Source organism: Aspergillus tubingensis (assembly GCF_013340325.1).
Source record: "Aspergillus tubingensis WU-2223L DNA, scaffold_12, whole genome shotgun sequence".
Lineage (NCBI taxonomy): Eukaryota > Fungi > Ascomycota > Eurotiomycetes > Eurotiales > Aspergillaceae > Aspergillus > Aspergillus tubingensis.
Window position 1 is genome coordinate 279,283 of NW_023336286.1, and position 16,216 is coordinate 295,498.

The 16,216-nt window shown below is 47.7% G+C and overlaps 5 protein-coding genes across 5 annotated transcripts; 2 read left to right on the forward strand and 3 right to left on the reverse strand.

Annotated features, from left to right (window-relative positions):
- Positions 1 to 2,683: 2,683 nt before the first annotated feature.
- On the forward strand, positions 2,684 to 3,510 carry AtWU_10151 (putative CmcJ-like methyltransferase; the record flags this gene model as incomplete). The annotated part of the gene is made up of 5 exons (XM_035505256.1): positions 2,684 to 2,800; positions 2,865 to 2,916; positions 2,971 to 3,064; positions 3,128 to 3,333; positions 3,395 to 3,510. The coding sequence occupies 5 exons, from the start codon at positions 2,684 to 2,686 to the stop codon at positions 3,508 to 3,510; spliced, it is 585 nt and encodes a 194-aa protein (XP_035361149.1).
- Positions 3,511 to 3,771: 261 nt separating this feature from the next.
- Positions 3,772 to 5,148, reverse strand: AtWU_10152 (LysM peptidoglycan-binding domain-containing protein; the record flags this gene model as incomplete). The annotated part of the gene is made up of 1 exon (XM_035505257.1): positions 3,772 to 5,148. The coding sequence occupies one exon, from the start codon at positions 5,146 to 5,148 to the stop codon at positions 3,772 to 3,774; it is 1,377 nt and encodes a 458-aa protein (XP_035361150.1).
- Positions 5,149 to 6,456: 1,308 nt separating this feature from the next.
- Positions 6,457 to 7,594, reverse strand: AtWU_10153 (uncharacterized protein; the record flags this gene model as incomplete). Its single annotated transcript, XM_035505258.1, has 5 exons — positions 6,457 to 6,532; positions 6,649 to 6,761; positions 6,875 to 6,973; positions 7,048 to 7,113; positions 7,196 to 7,594. 5 exons carry the CDS (start codon positions 7,592 to 7,594, stop codon positions 6,457 to 6,459), a joined length of 753 nt encoding a protein of 250 aa, XP_035361151.1.
- A 1,714-nt stretch (positions 7,595 to 9,308) lies between these two features.
- Positions 9,309 to 11,854, forward strand: AtWU_10154 (terpenoid synthase; the record flags this gene model as incomplete). Its single annotated transcript, XM_035505259.1, has 8 exons — positions 9,309 to 9,576; positions 9,631 to 9,662; positions 9,728 to 9,996; positions 10,056 to 10,692; positions 10,754 to 11,069; positions 11,131 to 11,221; positions 11,382 to 11,475; positions 11,528 to 11,854. 8 exons carry the CDS (start codon positions 9,309 to 9,311, stop codon positions 11,852 to 11,854), a joined length of 2,034 nt encoding a protein of 677 aa, XP_035361152.1.
- Positions 11,855 to 12,967: 1,113 nt separating this feature from the next.
- AtWU_10155 (beta-glucosidase H) lies at positions 12,968 to 15,599 on the reverse strand (the record flags this gene model as incomplete). The annotated part of the gene is made up of 3 exons (XM_035505260.1): positions 12,968 to 14,810; positions 14,865 to 15,471; positions 15,530 to 15,599. The coding sequence occupies 3 exons, from the start codon at positions 15,597 to 15,599 to the stop codon at positions 12,968 to 12,970; spliced, it is 2,520 nt and encodes an 839-aa protein (XP_035361153.1).
- Positions 15,600 to 16,216: the final 617 nt, after the last annotated feature.

Here is a 16,216-nt window from a genome sequence, read left to right on the forward strand (position 1 = left end):
GGTAGAGCCGATGTATGAAATTGGTTCTACCATACGTGGCTGTCGTCAACTTGGCGAGATTTATATTAGATAACTGGCGGATATTATTACTGTGGGATTGGCGGGATGCTGTAGGGTTTTTGAGATTTGGATGTAGTTGGACTGTGTCGAACTTGACGATCATGTTTCTAGTGGAATGAAAGAGCTGTATCGTATTCGTCTAAGGCATTTATGACTTATGCATGAGTTTGGACTACAAAAATCACACTATCTCTAGCCTCATGTTATACTGGCTTGCACAATCCACACGGCCGATGAAGACATAAGTTCGATGGCAAATACGTGAGTAACCACACTAGCCATTGATTCCAGATCTGGATAAACTGGTGGATGACCTAACTACCACAATCTCACATAGTCTCATAGTTATGTCTTGTCGCATTGGAGCAGAGCATTGCAGCCAACTCGACAGTCTTCCAACATCAGCACAAGAAGAACGTCCAGACGTATGCGGATCTATCTTATTCTAAGACCCATTTCTCCTCTATCCCCTAGCAAGCGCATTGCAAGTTTCCGGAGACGGCATGTCTGTCTTGCCTTATGCACCCCAGTATATACTATCACCTCGACGTATTTCCGTGTCCGCAAATCCTTCGTGTCCGGCCAGCGGAGTTTGCCAAGCACCAGCTTCCCCAAGACGAGGAACAAGCCCATCGTCTTGTGCGCGCGGTGAAAGAAGTCATTCTGTTTTCCGCTTCAGAGAAAGAGCAATATACTCAACCTTTGGATGCTTTCGTTGAAAAGGTTGTCTCGAGCAAGGGAACCAATGTATAGATAGCCACAAAGATACAGGCCTATCATCGAGAAACACGGTTTATGACACACTATTAACCTGCACCACCAGATCATCAGCCAAAGAGACATAGGTGACAACTTGTACATTGTCGAAAAGGGCCCATTCGCTTACTGGATCGCTCCGCCTCAATGTAGCAAACCACTTCCTTCGGCATGTGCATAAACTACAGCTCTGCCCACCTGGGCGACTTCTTCGGCGAGCTCGCCCTGCTATGCAACGCTCTACGTGCCGCAACATAATCTCAAGCGAGCAGGAATGCCTCCTCTAGGCCCTCGACAGGGTATGCAATGCTATCAGATGTTATGTGATCTGCTTGCTGTTGATAAGGTACTAATAGATTAGACCAAAGTACCTTCATTTCTACCCTGTAGTGGGCTCGTTCCGTCGCGCCATGATCATCTTTCGAGAAGTACACACAAGGAAGAAAGCGAGAAAATGAAAAAAAAAAAAAAAAAAAAAAAAAAAAACCGGAGAAGTTGCACCTATCTTAGACCTCCTTCATTGTTTGGGCTCTGCTCCATACATTCTTCTACATAAGATCCCTCGGCGGGCCTGGAATGCTCCGGGAGTGGATCATAGCCCGGGTAACCATGTGGCCCGAACCGCACCCCAGACGATCGACGGAAATTAGTCTGGTTGGTCAGGGTGGTTCCCATAGACAATACATAGTACGGAGCACATATTTAGAATAAAGTTCGAAGCGAGTAAGTGGCCAGCTACAAGGTCTTTAAGCTGAACTGTATAGAGGTCCTTCCTTGAGACACTAGATGCGCTGGGCAATCTCGCCTTGATTTGAGATGTTTTACTTCTCTTGTGGTTACATTACCGCACCATATCACATTATTTGCAACGGTATCCACTCAAGGAAAGGCAATCTCAACGTGCAATTTAACCGATAATGTATTGGCTGTTTCGCTGTCCATTATGTACGCTATAAAGGAGTGTAACGCTTGTATCACGAATACATTCCCTTGCCGTATTTTAATTGTCACTTCATCTATCGTTGAATGTATATCTTCTCGATTTAGTCACTAATTCATTGTGAATACCTCTCTTTCAAAAATACCGCCAAATCCCTGCCATTTCATCGGCCCGCTCCGAAATATCATTACCTGATAGTTGGACTTCGAAGTTGGAATCTTCCGATTTATGATTCATTCATCCGCCTATATATTTCTCTCTCTGTCTCTCTCTTCGTCTTTCTCTCTCTCCCCAATTCTTTTTCTTTGATCCGTTGACGTCCTGGGCGGCTGTAGGGCATGACCATACGATGTCTGATCTTCTGAGAACGGCGGGAAAAGGAAAAAGAACAAAGAAAAAGAAAAAAAAGAACGGATGGTTTATTTGCATTCAGGCGTAATACATGTGTATTAAGTACCTGAATCTGTAATTATAAGTCCTGCAACTAACAGTTATTAAGTTCTTTGCTCATGGCACGCCGCCCTCTATCTATGTGAAACCAGGCCTATCGTGACCTGAACATCCACATAGACCTTCATGCATCCTGGCCAAACTTGAGTGAGACTTTGAAGCATGTCGTGTCTTAATGCCACATTCTCTCTCATTATACATACTCCTTCTTATATTCAAACCCCGAGAAGACGCATGACCTCTGCAGTATATATGTCTGATTGGCTAGTTTATTCCTCTCCTTATCTTCTTATATATAGAATGTCACTTTGCCCGCCCCTCTCGATCAGTCACCCATTGTCACAAGCGGGAATTTTGCGAGGTTTTCACACGCGAGCTACTTGTTTGTGATATATTCAACAAGCAATCTATCATGGTCTTTGCTGGATTATCCATGGGCGAAACAAAGGGCCTTGTACTGTTACTCTCAGCACTTCAATGTCGTATATAGACGTCCACGATGAGGATAAGATCCGTGATACACTCTATGCTGAGGTCAAGCAAGTACTGCAAAGGCTTACAGGAGCGTCGATCGTTCATATCTGGTCGCATGTGGTAACTTAGCGTCATACCCGACCCAAGAACGACAATCATATGTCTGACATCTGACATCTCCAAGGTCCGTGGAAAATATGCAGATGGTATCAAGCCGAATGAAAAAGCTCACATCGGTAAGAACACTTAACCAGAGCGCCAAGACCTTACTTTTGACCTTCGCTTCCCAGACACGGCAGAGAGCTGGCGTCAAGATTTGTTTCGACAGTACTGTACAAAGCCCGATTCAAACATTGCGCCGTCGGCGAAATATGAGTTCTATAAGTATATAATCCATCTACATGACGTTCGTGGTACACCCGGCTGACTGACATATCTCATCCGTAGCCTTTGGTTGCCGTTACTTCCGGTGAAGAATTATCCTTTAGCCTTTTGCGAACCGAGTTCCGTGGATCCGGATGATATACTTCCTGTGATATATCACGGTAATGACGTTCCCGGCCAGAACTGCTTATTGCAACACAGCAAGTCCCAAAAGTGGTGTTATAAAAGCAACCAACAGCCGTCTGAGGCTTGGATCTTCTATCAAGGGGGTAACAGAATTCGATGACAAACCAGGTATACCAGCGTCATTTGTCTCACATGATTCAATAGCTGTCGCTAATCTAGTAATGGTTTTCGACAAAGGTGTCCCACATGCCTCGTTCCGCTTAGATGGAAGTGGTGCTCCACGACAGAGTATTGAATTCAAAGCCATGGTCTTTTTTTGAAAGTTTCGATGCTACTTTTTGGGCGACTATTAAGGTGATGGGAATTTGGCACTTTGGAGGATTTTGAATATTATGCTTCTTAAAAGAATGATTTATATTGATGAAATAAACGAAGGACTTATGAGGGATTGCGAGAAGGGGCAGTCCTTACTCCAAGTAGGTAGAGAAAACCGGACCACGACTGATCTCAATGACCATTTCGCTGGTAGTCGACACTCGTAGCACTGGAAGATATCCCCAAGAAAGAGATGAAAGAAGGTCTCAAAGCTTGGATGGCACCAAAGGATCGGTTCTAATCTGGTCGCTAGCAAGGCTGTTTTCGACTTCGTTTGGAGCGACCGCTGTAATATTTCGATCATCATCATGTTCCTTACTCTTCTTCGTACGGAACTTTTGCTCATAGTAGCGCAGCGCTTCCTCCCTAGTCATTGGCTCGGCCTTAAGATCGTAATACCAATCGTCATTGGGTATAATTCCCTCATATTCCAGTGGCACGAACCTGGAGTTTCTGTCATATGGCAAGTCTTTTTGCTCCCAGAATACTCGTTCCTGGCGCCGCAGCTCTTCAGCTTCCGACTCGCTCAGTTCCAGTGGTGTATACGGTGGCCAATAAGATGGATCTGTAGCGTAAGCCTGCCAGTCTGTAAGTCGGAACTCTTGTTCCATTTTCCAGACATGACGGGGCAATAAACTCCCTTGATTGAGTTCGAAATAACTGTCTAACTGGGCTCGGCGCTCGCGCCGCATTCTGTCAGCTTTGGTCTCGCTTGGACAAAGCTGGGTATTCGGCTCATTTCCTGATGGCTGAGGCATCTGGTCGTAGGGCTTGGTTTCTTCCTTTGCTGGGGTTGTCGATTCGTCCGCCGCTTCATTTTTACTTGTCTGCTCTGCTTTCAGATCGGCCAACCATTCCTCGTCTGGTATCCCGCAAAAATCTTCACATTTCATGTTCTCCTCATATGACCTACACCACTCTCGTTCCTGGCGCTGTAGCTCTTCAGCTTCGGCTTCGCTCAATTCCAGTTCTGTGCCTACTGGTGGCTGATAAGATGGATCTGTAGCGCAAGCCTGCCAGTCTGTACGTCGGAAGTCTTGCTCCATTTGCCAGATATGGCGCGGCATTAGATCCTTGTGATCCCGTTTGATATAATCGTCCAACTCGGCCCGTCGCTCGCGCCGCAGTCTGTCGGCTTTGGTTTCGCTTGGGTCTGGTTCGGGGGAATTCGACTCGTCTTCCGATGACTGGGACAGCTCGTCGTCGGCGGGCTTAGTTTCGTCCTTTGCTGGGGTTGTCGATTCATCCGCTTCTCCATCTGCTCGTTTGTCCGTCTTGCTGTCATCGTTCGGGCTTGGAGACGGGTCGTTGTTGAGCCCAGTTGCCTCCTTTGCTTGGATTCTCGGTTCATCCGCTTTTTCGTTCGTCTTGTTGTCGTCGTCGGGGCTCGAAGACGAGTCGGTGGGGGGACCGTCGAGAGGAGGAGAGGAATCTGGCTGATGAGGCTGTTTCTCAGCTTCAGTGGGATCGTTTGCGGTAGCGTGCAAATTGTCCTTCATTAGCTGGCATAGCTTCTCTTCAACTTCCCTTGGGTCTTTGGTCGATGACTGATGCTGATGCTCATCGTTCTTGATGGAAGCCATTGCTGTAAGCAGGGGCCTGGATGGCAGTGCGTTGTAGTTGCTGGAAGGGAGGAGGTTGTTTTTGGTGAGATGAGAGGCAGATCTGTGGATGATCTTTTGCAGGGAGCTGAGATACTGAAAGAAGAACCAGGTGACTTTGAGAAACCGATTGATTCTGCATCTATTTCCAACTCATTGTCTGGATAATGAGGGGGTATTTATATCTGATGAATAGCTTCATCTGCCCCTGATCAAGGGGACTGTAACCGACCGCGTGAAGGCATCTTCCTTGTTGTCGGCCATATAGACGATATCACAAGCAAATTGTATCGAGGAATAGCAGAGATCATCTCTTCAACGGTGCTACTATGGGAGAATACCAAGATAGAAGTCGTGATGGTTGTCAAAATGAGGGTATTGGTGTGGGTTGACCAGGGAAGAGCCCTCCAAAATGCCTCGGTCGGGATTGGAACAACAGCAGCAGCAACAGCAGCAGTGGCACAGGCACAGGCAGCAAAGTAATAAGGATACGGTATGTACAGCAGCGTTACCTGGAGCAAACGGGAATTACAACTTGGTCTAGATCCAAATCTTATACCACTCCCAGTCTCAGGTGAAGAGCGGTATACTCCGTGCGACTGTAATCGTTTGCTCCCAACAAGTCGTGTTTGGAACGGAGCCCCAAGCTATTGCAGAGTTACTTAGACTCATGCGCTCTATCTACCTCAGAAATGCAACTTTACGGTGACTTCCATGACACCATCACTGCAAGGGTTCTTCCTTCATTCTATGATTACATGGAGATAACCATGGATGCTCTAGACTGTCTGACCCTAGGTCATCTTCATCGAAGACTTCTCTTGACGGATACCTCCAACACAAAAGCCATCGAATGACTCATACAATGATACATCTTGTTAACTATGTTGTACCTGGAACAAACAAAGCACGGGGCATGATCATCATGTGATTGTCAGACTGGTCTTGCGAGTGATTTGGTATTCTTCATGTTCATTTGGCCCTTTACTAGTGCCTACAAGCAGCAATTCACGTTTGGCATGGCTTCCAATCGTCGCAGTTACAATCAATCTATTGCTGCTCGCCTCCTGATACTACTCCTGGTCGCTTCGCTTCTTCCTTCGACGCCTCGCGCTGTATTTGCCAGGCTTCTTTTCGGTTTCCCTCTTATCCCCTGTTACTACTACATTCGAATGAAGTCTCCGGGTCTGAACAATGCTTACAGCCAAATGGGAGACATGTGACGCCCAAGGCCAGTTTATCTCTGTGGACAGGCTTCAGGTAACATATCTTCGATGCGAGGTGCAGACGTCAAACGTTGATGATTTGGCAAGGAGATGGGTCCCAGAGCTCAGCGCCAAACCGGCCACTCATACTCGTAACCTTCCTAAATTTCAGTTACCACATCGACAAGACTGGGGAAATCGCTTGAATATACGAGAATGGTACTTCGTTGATCACGATCAACGCTAATCCACACATCATAGTGCTGGAATCCCCAACAGAATAAAGCAACCGACACTTCCAATCTCGAGATCTTCCAACAATATGAAGCACTTCGAATGCGGGGAGACTTCGACAGCAACGGCAGCACCGTGCATAGCGACAGCGTCATTCTAGGATCCAAGAACCCAGGCAGCGTCATAATCGGGAGCACGTCCACTCAAAGCTCCTGGTCTGGTCGCAAAAAAACAAGTGCGGAGACCTTTATGGAAGTATACCATCCTACACTTGGGTATTTGGGAGCACTGGTGAATACATTCTCCAATACTGAGGTAGGGGGAATCCCTGCAAAGGTCATTGTTCGCACCGGTTCCATAACGGGTATCTATGCAGGGTTAGTGGACATCAAGAGAGGCATCGAAAGTGCTTAACAAGTGCAGACAGAGGGGATATTCATACATCTGTCACAGTGCAGCTCCCATCTTCTACTCTCATAGCTAAAGACGTTTTCATCATTTCGAGGACCTGATGAAGGTGGATGTTTGTCAGCATACCAAGGTAACTTCGTGTCTTCAAACATTTCATATGAGGGTGAACACTCACAAACAGCATCATTTAGTCCAGTTCCTGAACCGCCGTCGTTACCACCCTTTTCACCTCCCTCTTCCCCTCCTCCGTTATCGCCTCCATCTCCTTCCTCGCCACCACTAGAGGCCTGGCAAGCTTCCAAGTCCTTTTTCAGCTGCTCCATCTCCCTCTGTAAACCACTGACCTTATCCTCCAACTCCCCTACCAACTCAAGCTCCTCCTTACAATCAACCGGGTCCAAAGGCGAAACCTTCCGATACGACATCCACAACACACGATCCATATCTTCAAGCACCGGCTCAGTGGCACCCGAATACAGGAAACACGGAGCCCTGCGGTTCGCCGGTTGCGCACTGTATAGACTTCCTTTGCAGGTAGAGCTGGCTACACAGGCGCGACTACAGGCTTCAGGATCCATCGCTGCAGGGTAGCCCTCCAGAAGATCCCAGTCCTCGGGGGCCTTTCCACAGTGATATGTGACAAATAGTCCCTCCTCCAGTTGGACCTCCTGCCCATTTCTGGAGGGACAAAATCTGTCGAGATGTTCTCGGACAGTTTAGGCTGAGATTAGACTGGTGAGGAGGGCGAGGAGGTATGTGGTGATGATAGAGGTCTTTGGAGACATTGTGGGGGCAATCCTGCACTGACTGTGAATTAAAGGAGGGTGAGAAGGAACCAAGCAAAGTTTCAGTCAATCATTACTTCAAAATATGGGCTTTGCTCCGTGTCTGAGAATTGGGTTCTTTACTCGTTTACTATATACTACAGGAGTGGTTTGTCTGATCCATCATAATGATGAAAAGGATGGTCTGCGCCATGGTCATGTCCCTCCTGCTGATAGTCTGACAAGCAATCAATTAGCTTCTAGGGTCCCAGCCACAGCCAGCGCAATTAAACCCCAGCTCATTGTGACAGACAGCCTCAAACGCAGTTTGTGGGGTCTGAGTCTGAGTCCAGACTCTTTTCCCCGCTTTCATCGATCGAGGAAATGAACCCTATCTGGAATATCATCGGCGAGGGTAGTATCATCAAGGTGTTACTATAATCCCCCCACCCCCTTTTAATCTGAGGGGAATCACGCACGTGTGTGTATATGTAGATTTTAGTACGAGGGAGGTCGCACAATCCATCAGAGAGAAGTATATCTAGTCCGACTCTCAGCTCTTACGACGATAATGTCTTGCTAAAACTGCAGTACCGTTCACATCGCACACAAGATATCTACTAGATTAATTAGTATACAGATATCCTCAAGTCATCTCTTAATCAGAAGAGGTCAGGCACATACGCATAATCAACATCCAACACTGTCAGCTTGTGTAGCAGTAATGAAGTTTAGGGGATAAAGAATCTAGAAAGAAAACCGACATAGACACTACTATCTTTTCTCTCGCGCGATGCGTCCCGTGATGCTTCCTTATCTCTTTTCGTCCATAGAACCCTCCTTTTTTTTTTTTTTGGGACCACTTGATGGTTGAAAACGTACACCACTAACTTATACTGAAATGATATATTATCGATGGAGAAGCCTTAAGGATAAGTGTACGGAGGCGTCCGGTCGATAGTACTCTTTAAAATCGCCTTTATGTATCATCCCAGATTCTAAGTCGTGGGATACATGTGGAGGTGAATGTTCATTCTATGTCAGCACAAGGTCTAAGAAGTCGTGGAATAGTAGCAAAGTGCCCTATCTGTCGAGTCAACTACAGGTTGTATCTGATTCCATCCACTGTCGGATAGGTTTTCAATTATTGAATGCGGATGCACATCCTATGGCTTTTTCTCTCCAGTGATTGCTGGTGGCCGTACGTGTGGGTCATTTTTCTTTTCCCTTCTTTTCTTTTTTCGGTAGCACGACTTTCATTTTAGGCTTTTACTATTGGTTAGTCTGCCAAGTGACTTGGGAGCTAGTAGTCAATAGTCCCTTACTTGATGGTGAAGCAAGCATTATGGAATCCAACACAGACTCCTGTTATAACGAGTCAAATATTTCAATTCGCACCTAGTAGTTTCGACTCCAACTTTCCATGCCCCTGCCTCGCTGTAAGCAAAGGTCCTGTCCATTCATGTTAGTCTCAGATCTAAACAGACCCGCTTTCTCGGCCTTTTATTTCTGCGCTTACGTCTGAACCATGGAGTTCCTCTACTCTGACCCAGTTGACCCGCAGATTGTAGCACAATCATGCTCGACACGACTTGCTGTGCGAAAGGGTAGAAACTCTCATATTGCCGATACCGCAATTGGGGAGTTCAGGGAAGAATGGGGTAGCGCCGACAGACAAGGATTCTGTAGTTCGGCATGTCCTTGCGGGCCTTTCATTGCTCTTGCTGTACCAGAAGCCAAACCGGAGCGAATCGCTATTGTGACCAAAACCCTTGAGTTTATTTTCACACTTGATGGTTAGTTCGACTCTTGTCTGGGCTTGAGAGAATTGATATTGACTGAATTGATAGACCCCATTGTTGACTCAACCGAGTTTGAAAAGGTAAAAACGACTAACGAATATCGTCATATTTAGCTAAAACATTTAGCTAAAACCCAACCCTACAGGTGGCTTCAACACGAAACTGGGACACACGAGGCTTGGTATCCGAGCGCCAGTTGCAATATTCAGTCAAAGCTCGACACGATTGGGGAACACGCAAAACGCAACTTTGTACGAAAATTCTGGTCGACCTCCTCGCGATCGATCCAGTTCGAGGGCAAGTGGTCATTGAGGCACTGGAGCAATATCGCTCGTCGCTTGGGGGGAAGCGGGCCGTTGAAATTCACGACTGGGATAAATGGCTCGCCTATCGCTGGGAGAATGCTGGCTGTGCGTATGTTCAACCATCTCACTTCATTACTACAGATGGACGATGATGACGATCCTCATTAGCATGTTCCTTGGGTTAATTTTTTATGCATGCGAACTCGACCTGACTCGGCGTGATCTGGATACCGTCCATCATATCGCTTGGAAAGCAATGGCGATGACAGTTCTTAGCAATGATCTGTACAGCTTCGAAATGGAAGCTATTCTTGGCATCCAAGCTGGCGGAAGAATAAGCAATGGTGTTTGGCACCTAATGAAGCATCGGAACATCACGGCCAAAGAGGCGAAGCACATTTTGCTCATAGAGAAGCTTAGGCCACTCGAAGAACAGTTCCTTGAGGAAAAAGCTAGCTTTTCCAGAGCTCATGGGAGAGACTTGCCGCAAATTGTGCACTATCTTGATCTGCTTGAGCTTGCGGCCTCCGGAAACTGGTACTGGGGCTCTCAATGCTATCGCTACCACTCCTGGAAAGAGAACATCACGCAGTTTGGAGATCGGCCTATTTCATCTTACAACATCCAGAAATTTGATGAGGCAACTTCAAAATGCGAAGAATACCTGAAAGCCGCTGCAAATAATGACCAGCCGTCGAAACTTGATGACAGACAGACTGGGACTTTACTGAAGGATCAGACAATGGTTAAAGACAATGGCGACGAGGTCCCTCGAGAAATCCAGAGGCAGTGCTTGGATGAAAAGGTTACTACTAGAGTACCGTGCCTTCTCTCGGGGAAATCGGCAAGCTGACCACATGACCTAGCTCGTTTTTGCTCCAATTAACTATCTGGAATCTGTCCCATCTAAAAACATCAGAGGGACTCTGATCGAAGGATTGAGCTCATGGTTCGCCGTTTCCCGGGATGCTCTTGATCTTATTAAAAGAGTCGTATCCAATATTCACAGTGCGTCCTTGCTGATTGACGACATCGAAGACGGCTCACCTCTTCGGCGAGGGCAACCGGCAGCCTATCGCGTGTTCGGACGGGCACAGACAATTAATTCCGCCAATTTCCTCTGGGTCCTTATATCAGAAGATACTTTTCATTTGAGCAAGGACTCCCAGAGAGTCATCGCCGGTTTGTGAATTGGCCTTTTGAAATGAGGCAGGTGCTAAGTATATATCAAGATGATCTGAAGGCCCTTACCATAGGTCAGAGTTACGATATTTACTGGACCCATACAGCTTCTTGTCCATCACTCGCGGAGTACCTGGAAGTATGCAAGTCAAGTAAGTGTCAACCTAGATAAACCTGGTGACAACACTAACAGATAGCAGAGACAGGGGGCTTATTCTCAATGATCGGAAGACTGCTTTACTCAGAGGGCAAACAAACAGGGCGTGTATTCATTTACCCTGCTTAAATTAAATTGCTAACATCCCTCACCAGGGCTATCGACGTGGATGACCTCAGAAACTTCCTACATCTCCTTGGGCAATTCTTCCAAATTCGCGATGATTATATCAATCTCACTTCCGCCAAGGTTCGAGCTTTGTTATGGCTGTGATCTTCAACGCAATTCTGACAACCGCTAGTACGAGAAAGAAAAGGGCTTTGCGGAAGATTTAGACGAAGGGAAATTCTCCTTGCCCATGATTCATCTTCTGAATAGCTCCAAAGATCGGCTGATGATTGAGTGCATCTTACAACAGCGATCACGCGATGGCAGCATGTCCCCAGAAATGAAAATGCTGGTTCTGGAGAAAATGGACGAGGCAGGCAGCCTGGAGTTTACCAGGGCAACCCTTCGTTCCGTTGAAACAAAAGCAAGAGAGGCACTTGCCTTGCTTGAGCAGCAAGCAAAAACACCCAATTATATACTACAATACCTGCTCATGCGCCTTTCCAACGTCAGAAAGTGAAAGTGGTTCATCTACATGTCAGTCGACGCGTTTCTAATCACGGTTAGCCATCAAGGATATAACTGAAGAGGTCCTCGCACTGTTACCGAAGTATGAGAGATGGTGATGTCCTACCTGGTCAGGCTAAGGGAAAATCGCGGAAGCTTCACATGACGACATAATCAATTCCATGTATTCAAAGGTCAATTTTTTTATTATAATTCTTAGAAGTGGTAGAAACCATTTATAAATCTAGTATTCTCTAAAATTTTAGAAACTCTTGCTATTTTCTGTAGTTTAAAGACTAAGAAAAAAGAATAAATATATACAAGAACTATTATTTATATTTATAATATATAATATTATTAAATCTATATAAAATTCTTAAATCTATATAATATATCTGATACATACAGTCTCTGTTTTTAATATATTTTAGTATACTAAGATATACAGATTAACTCAAAAGATTTGAGGTATAGAGCAGGATATACAGCTACCTGCAGTATTCCTACTACTACTATCACTCATAACTCCTACCACCACTGCCATCACCATCTATCACAGAGTGCATGAAGTAGTAGTAATGCACACTCTGAAAGAAATGATAGTATGTAACTACGAGTTCGTTAAGTTCACTATCTTGGTAAAAATACAAGTAAAAATAGAAAAAGGATATCAAACATTGCTGGTAGAAATAACTAGCAGGATGCATATGTGTATATGATCACTGTACCCATGACGGTATTATATTGTGGTAGTTCACGAGGCGTGTTTGATCATATGTAGTTAATCATCATAGTGTCTGTATTCAAAAAGAATGAATTGGAGGTGGAGAGAGGCAGAGAGAGAGGGGGGGGTGGGGGGGAGAGAGATATAGAGAGAAAGTTAAATGTGACTTCAAAGTGATAGCTAGTAGATAGTAGTAGACTGACTAGGAGTGTAGTGCGTATGTTATTCTACTATCTTACCCAGTTGTTCTAGGCTATTGTGTCGTTGATATGAATCCATGCTGTCTTCTATTTATTTCCTACCTTTACTCATCTCTGTAAATAGAAGCATCCGAATCAATTCATTGACCATCACATAATCAATCATTACCCATGCAGATATCAATACTTCTCAACATCCTCTCTACAGCCCAATCCAGTACCTCGTCCTCTCAACTCCAAACTCCCCCTTCAACTCTCCCTCCCCAGTTCCTGTGACCAACACCTCGTACACTCCCTTCTCCGACGCCCATTTCCCGCGCAGCTCGTCCCACCAGCTCGTCGCCAATTTCTTCTCTACGACAATCTCAACCTGTTTCTCCTCCCCAGGCTGGAGGAACACCTTCGTGAACCCCTTCAGTTCGCGGACGGGACGGTTCACCTCCGTCTTTGGGGGAAGGACCCACAGCTGGACGATCTCTGCGCCGGCGACTGTGCCTGTGTTCTTTACTTTGACTGTGGCGGTGATGGGTTCGCCGTCGGTGAGGGTGCTCTTCTCCGGGGAGGTAGTGATCTCCAGATCGCTACGGGAGAAAGTGGTGTAGGATAGGCCGTGGCCGAAGGGGAAGAGGGGTTTCACGTTCGTCTTTTCATAGTACCTGTATCCGACGTAGATGTCTTCACCGTAGAGAACGCGGCCCCGCTCGGACCGGAAGTTAAGATAACTAGGGTTATCCTGTAAGCGGACGGGAAAAGTTACGGGGAGCTTGGCGGACGGGTTAACGTCTCCGAAGAGGACGTCCGCGATGCCATTTCCGCATTCGTTTCCGCCGAACCAGGCGTGGACGAGGGCTTTGGCTTTGTGGACCCATGGCATGGTGACAGGGGTACCAGACTGGAGACACACGACTGTGTTGTCTGGGTTGGCGTCGAGGACGCGAGAGATCAATTCATCGGTTCCAGGAGGAAGGTCCATGTGTTCGCGGTCGTTGCCTTCGGTTTCCCATTCGCTAGTGAGACCGGCAAAGATGATGACTTGAGAGGCTTGGCTGGCTTGGGAGACGGCGTTTGAGATCAATTCTTCTTGGCTAACCTGGCGGGCGGCGCCGAAGCGGAATCCGCCGGGTCCGAAGATGACAATGCCCCGGGTGTCGAGGTCGGAGGTGGGGGCGCTGCCGAATTCGAGGACTACTTTGTAGGTTTGGCCTGCGTTGAGGTGCTTGGAGCCGCGCTCTTCGACGGTGGCGTTGCCGAAAAAGGCAGTGCCTTGGCGTTGGTTCTTGGTGTTGTCGACGACGGTTTCGTTGTCGATTAGAAGACGGCCGGTGCCGACTACAGTGACGCCGAAGTCGTAGACGCCGGATTCTGTGGGGGTGAAGTAGCCCTCCATGTCGACGTAGAAAGTGAGGGAGTGGATCTTGGGGTTGACGTAGTCCATGAGGAAGCCGCTGGAGCGGAGGAGATGGAGCTCGTCGACGAGGGTGCGGTTCTCGTGGGAAGGAGGCTCGTTGTAGACACGGAAAGTGAATCCTGGTTTACCGTCCTGGGTTTTAAGCAGGGGACCGAGGAGAGGAAGTTCTTTGTGGGAGTAGACGCCTTGCGAGAATTGAACTTCGGAGGTGGCTTTGGCGGCGACGCCATCAAAGGGCGAGACGGTGTAGTAGGGGTCTAGTGAGGCAGAGCCGCCGCCACAGTAGGCGGCGACTTGGGCATTGGGTCCGATGACCAGGACCGGTTTGTCTTTGCGGAGGGGAAGAATGTTGTCTTCATTTTTCATAAGCACGACGGCTTCAGCAGCGGCGCGGCGGAGAAGTTCCCGGTCTTGGGGGCGGTTGAGGGCTTTTTCTGGGGCGTGCTCGGGGATTCCCAGAGGCTCGACCCAGTTGATGAGGTTAAGAATATTCCGGACACGGTCGTCCAGAACGAATTCTGGCACCTTGTTGGACGACACAGCATGCGCCAGGGCAGAGCCACGCCAGCGTGTCTTGCCGGGCATTTCGAGGTCCAGACCAGCAGCAATAGCATCGGAGGTGCTGTAGGTTCCGAACCTGGGGCACTGTCAATATTCATGCTAGGCAGCTATTTATAGAGATATTTCTTACCAATCACTCATAACCAGACCATCCCAATTCCACTCCTTACGGAGTATATCAGTAATAAGCTCCTTATTCTCACTGACATGCGTGCCATTGACCTTATTATAGGCCGTCATAACACACGCAGTAGGACATATCCTCATAGCCAACTGAAACGGCAACAGGTATATCTCGCGCAGGGCACGCATAGTGACGATGCTGCTGACCGCCAGACGCTCATGCTCCTGATCATTGCAGACAAAGTGCTTTAGCGTGGCAGCAACGCCCTTCTCTTGCAACCCCTTGCAGTAATTCCCAGCCAAAATTCCGGAAAGTACGCCATCCTCGGCGAAAGACTCGAAGCCTCGACCGCCGAGCGGGGAGCGCTGAATGTTGATGGTGGGACCTAACACGATATGCGAGCCCTTAGCGATGGACTCGTCACCCATGAGCTGGCCCACCTCGTGCAGCAAATGGGCGTCCCAGGTTGCTCCGAGGGCGGTGGCACAGGGGAAACAGGCGGCTGGGATTCCGTTGAAGAAGCGGGTGCCTCGCACGCCATTGGGACCATCGGACATGCGCAGAGCGGGGATGTTTAGTCGGGAAACTGAGGCAGTGTGCCAGAAGTCCACGCCTGTTGTAATGATTAGTGGTCTTTTCTGTTTTTAGTTCGGTTATAGGTCGTTACTTGCCAGCCGTGAGAGCTACCTTTTCGCCCAGCGTAAGCTCTTCAATGGTCTTTTCCACGTCCAGACGTGCCATGGTGACGGAGACGGGAGGGTGAATTTATTGTAATTCGAGAATGAGATGGACTGGCATTCGAGTTAACTGCAGGTTGTGCAGCAGAGTTTAGTTTAAGAGCCGGAGAATCGTCGGTAATTGAACGGGAAGGGAGGGATTGAAGTATAAATTTATCACAGATCAGACTGGCTCGAGTCGAGGACTACTACTGAAACAAGTGGTTGGAGCGGGGCAGACGGAGGAGTTCATATATCCGGAACTCAACGGTGCCTGGCACCCCGCCTGAATCATCCATGCATCCGATGGCTGCAGAGTGGGATGGAATGCATCTTGGATCAACATCATGAATGGCGGATCGACGGGAGGAATGGCCGAAGGAGCAGCCACGAAATGCCCCGAAGATTACCCGCTTGGTTTGGTCGGAGTGTCGGCCCGCCTGCCCTGTCGCCAGTTGGCCTTTCGTCTTACAGATGGACCGGGTATCCTGGCAGCCACCATCTTGCTTGCAGATGCAGATGCAGGGTCTGAAAGTGAACCACGTCGGACATTGTCCTACCCAGAAAAGCAAATCATCCCACTTACACCCCTTGTCTCTCGACTACTCATGCAGCCAGACTACGGACCGGAACTTAACTCTC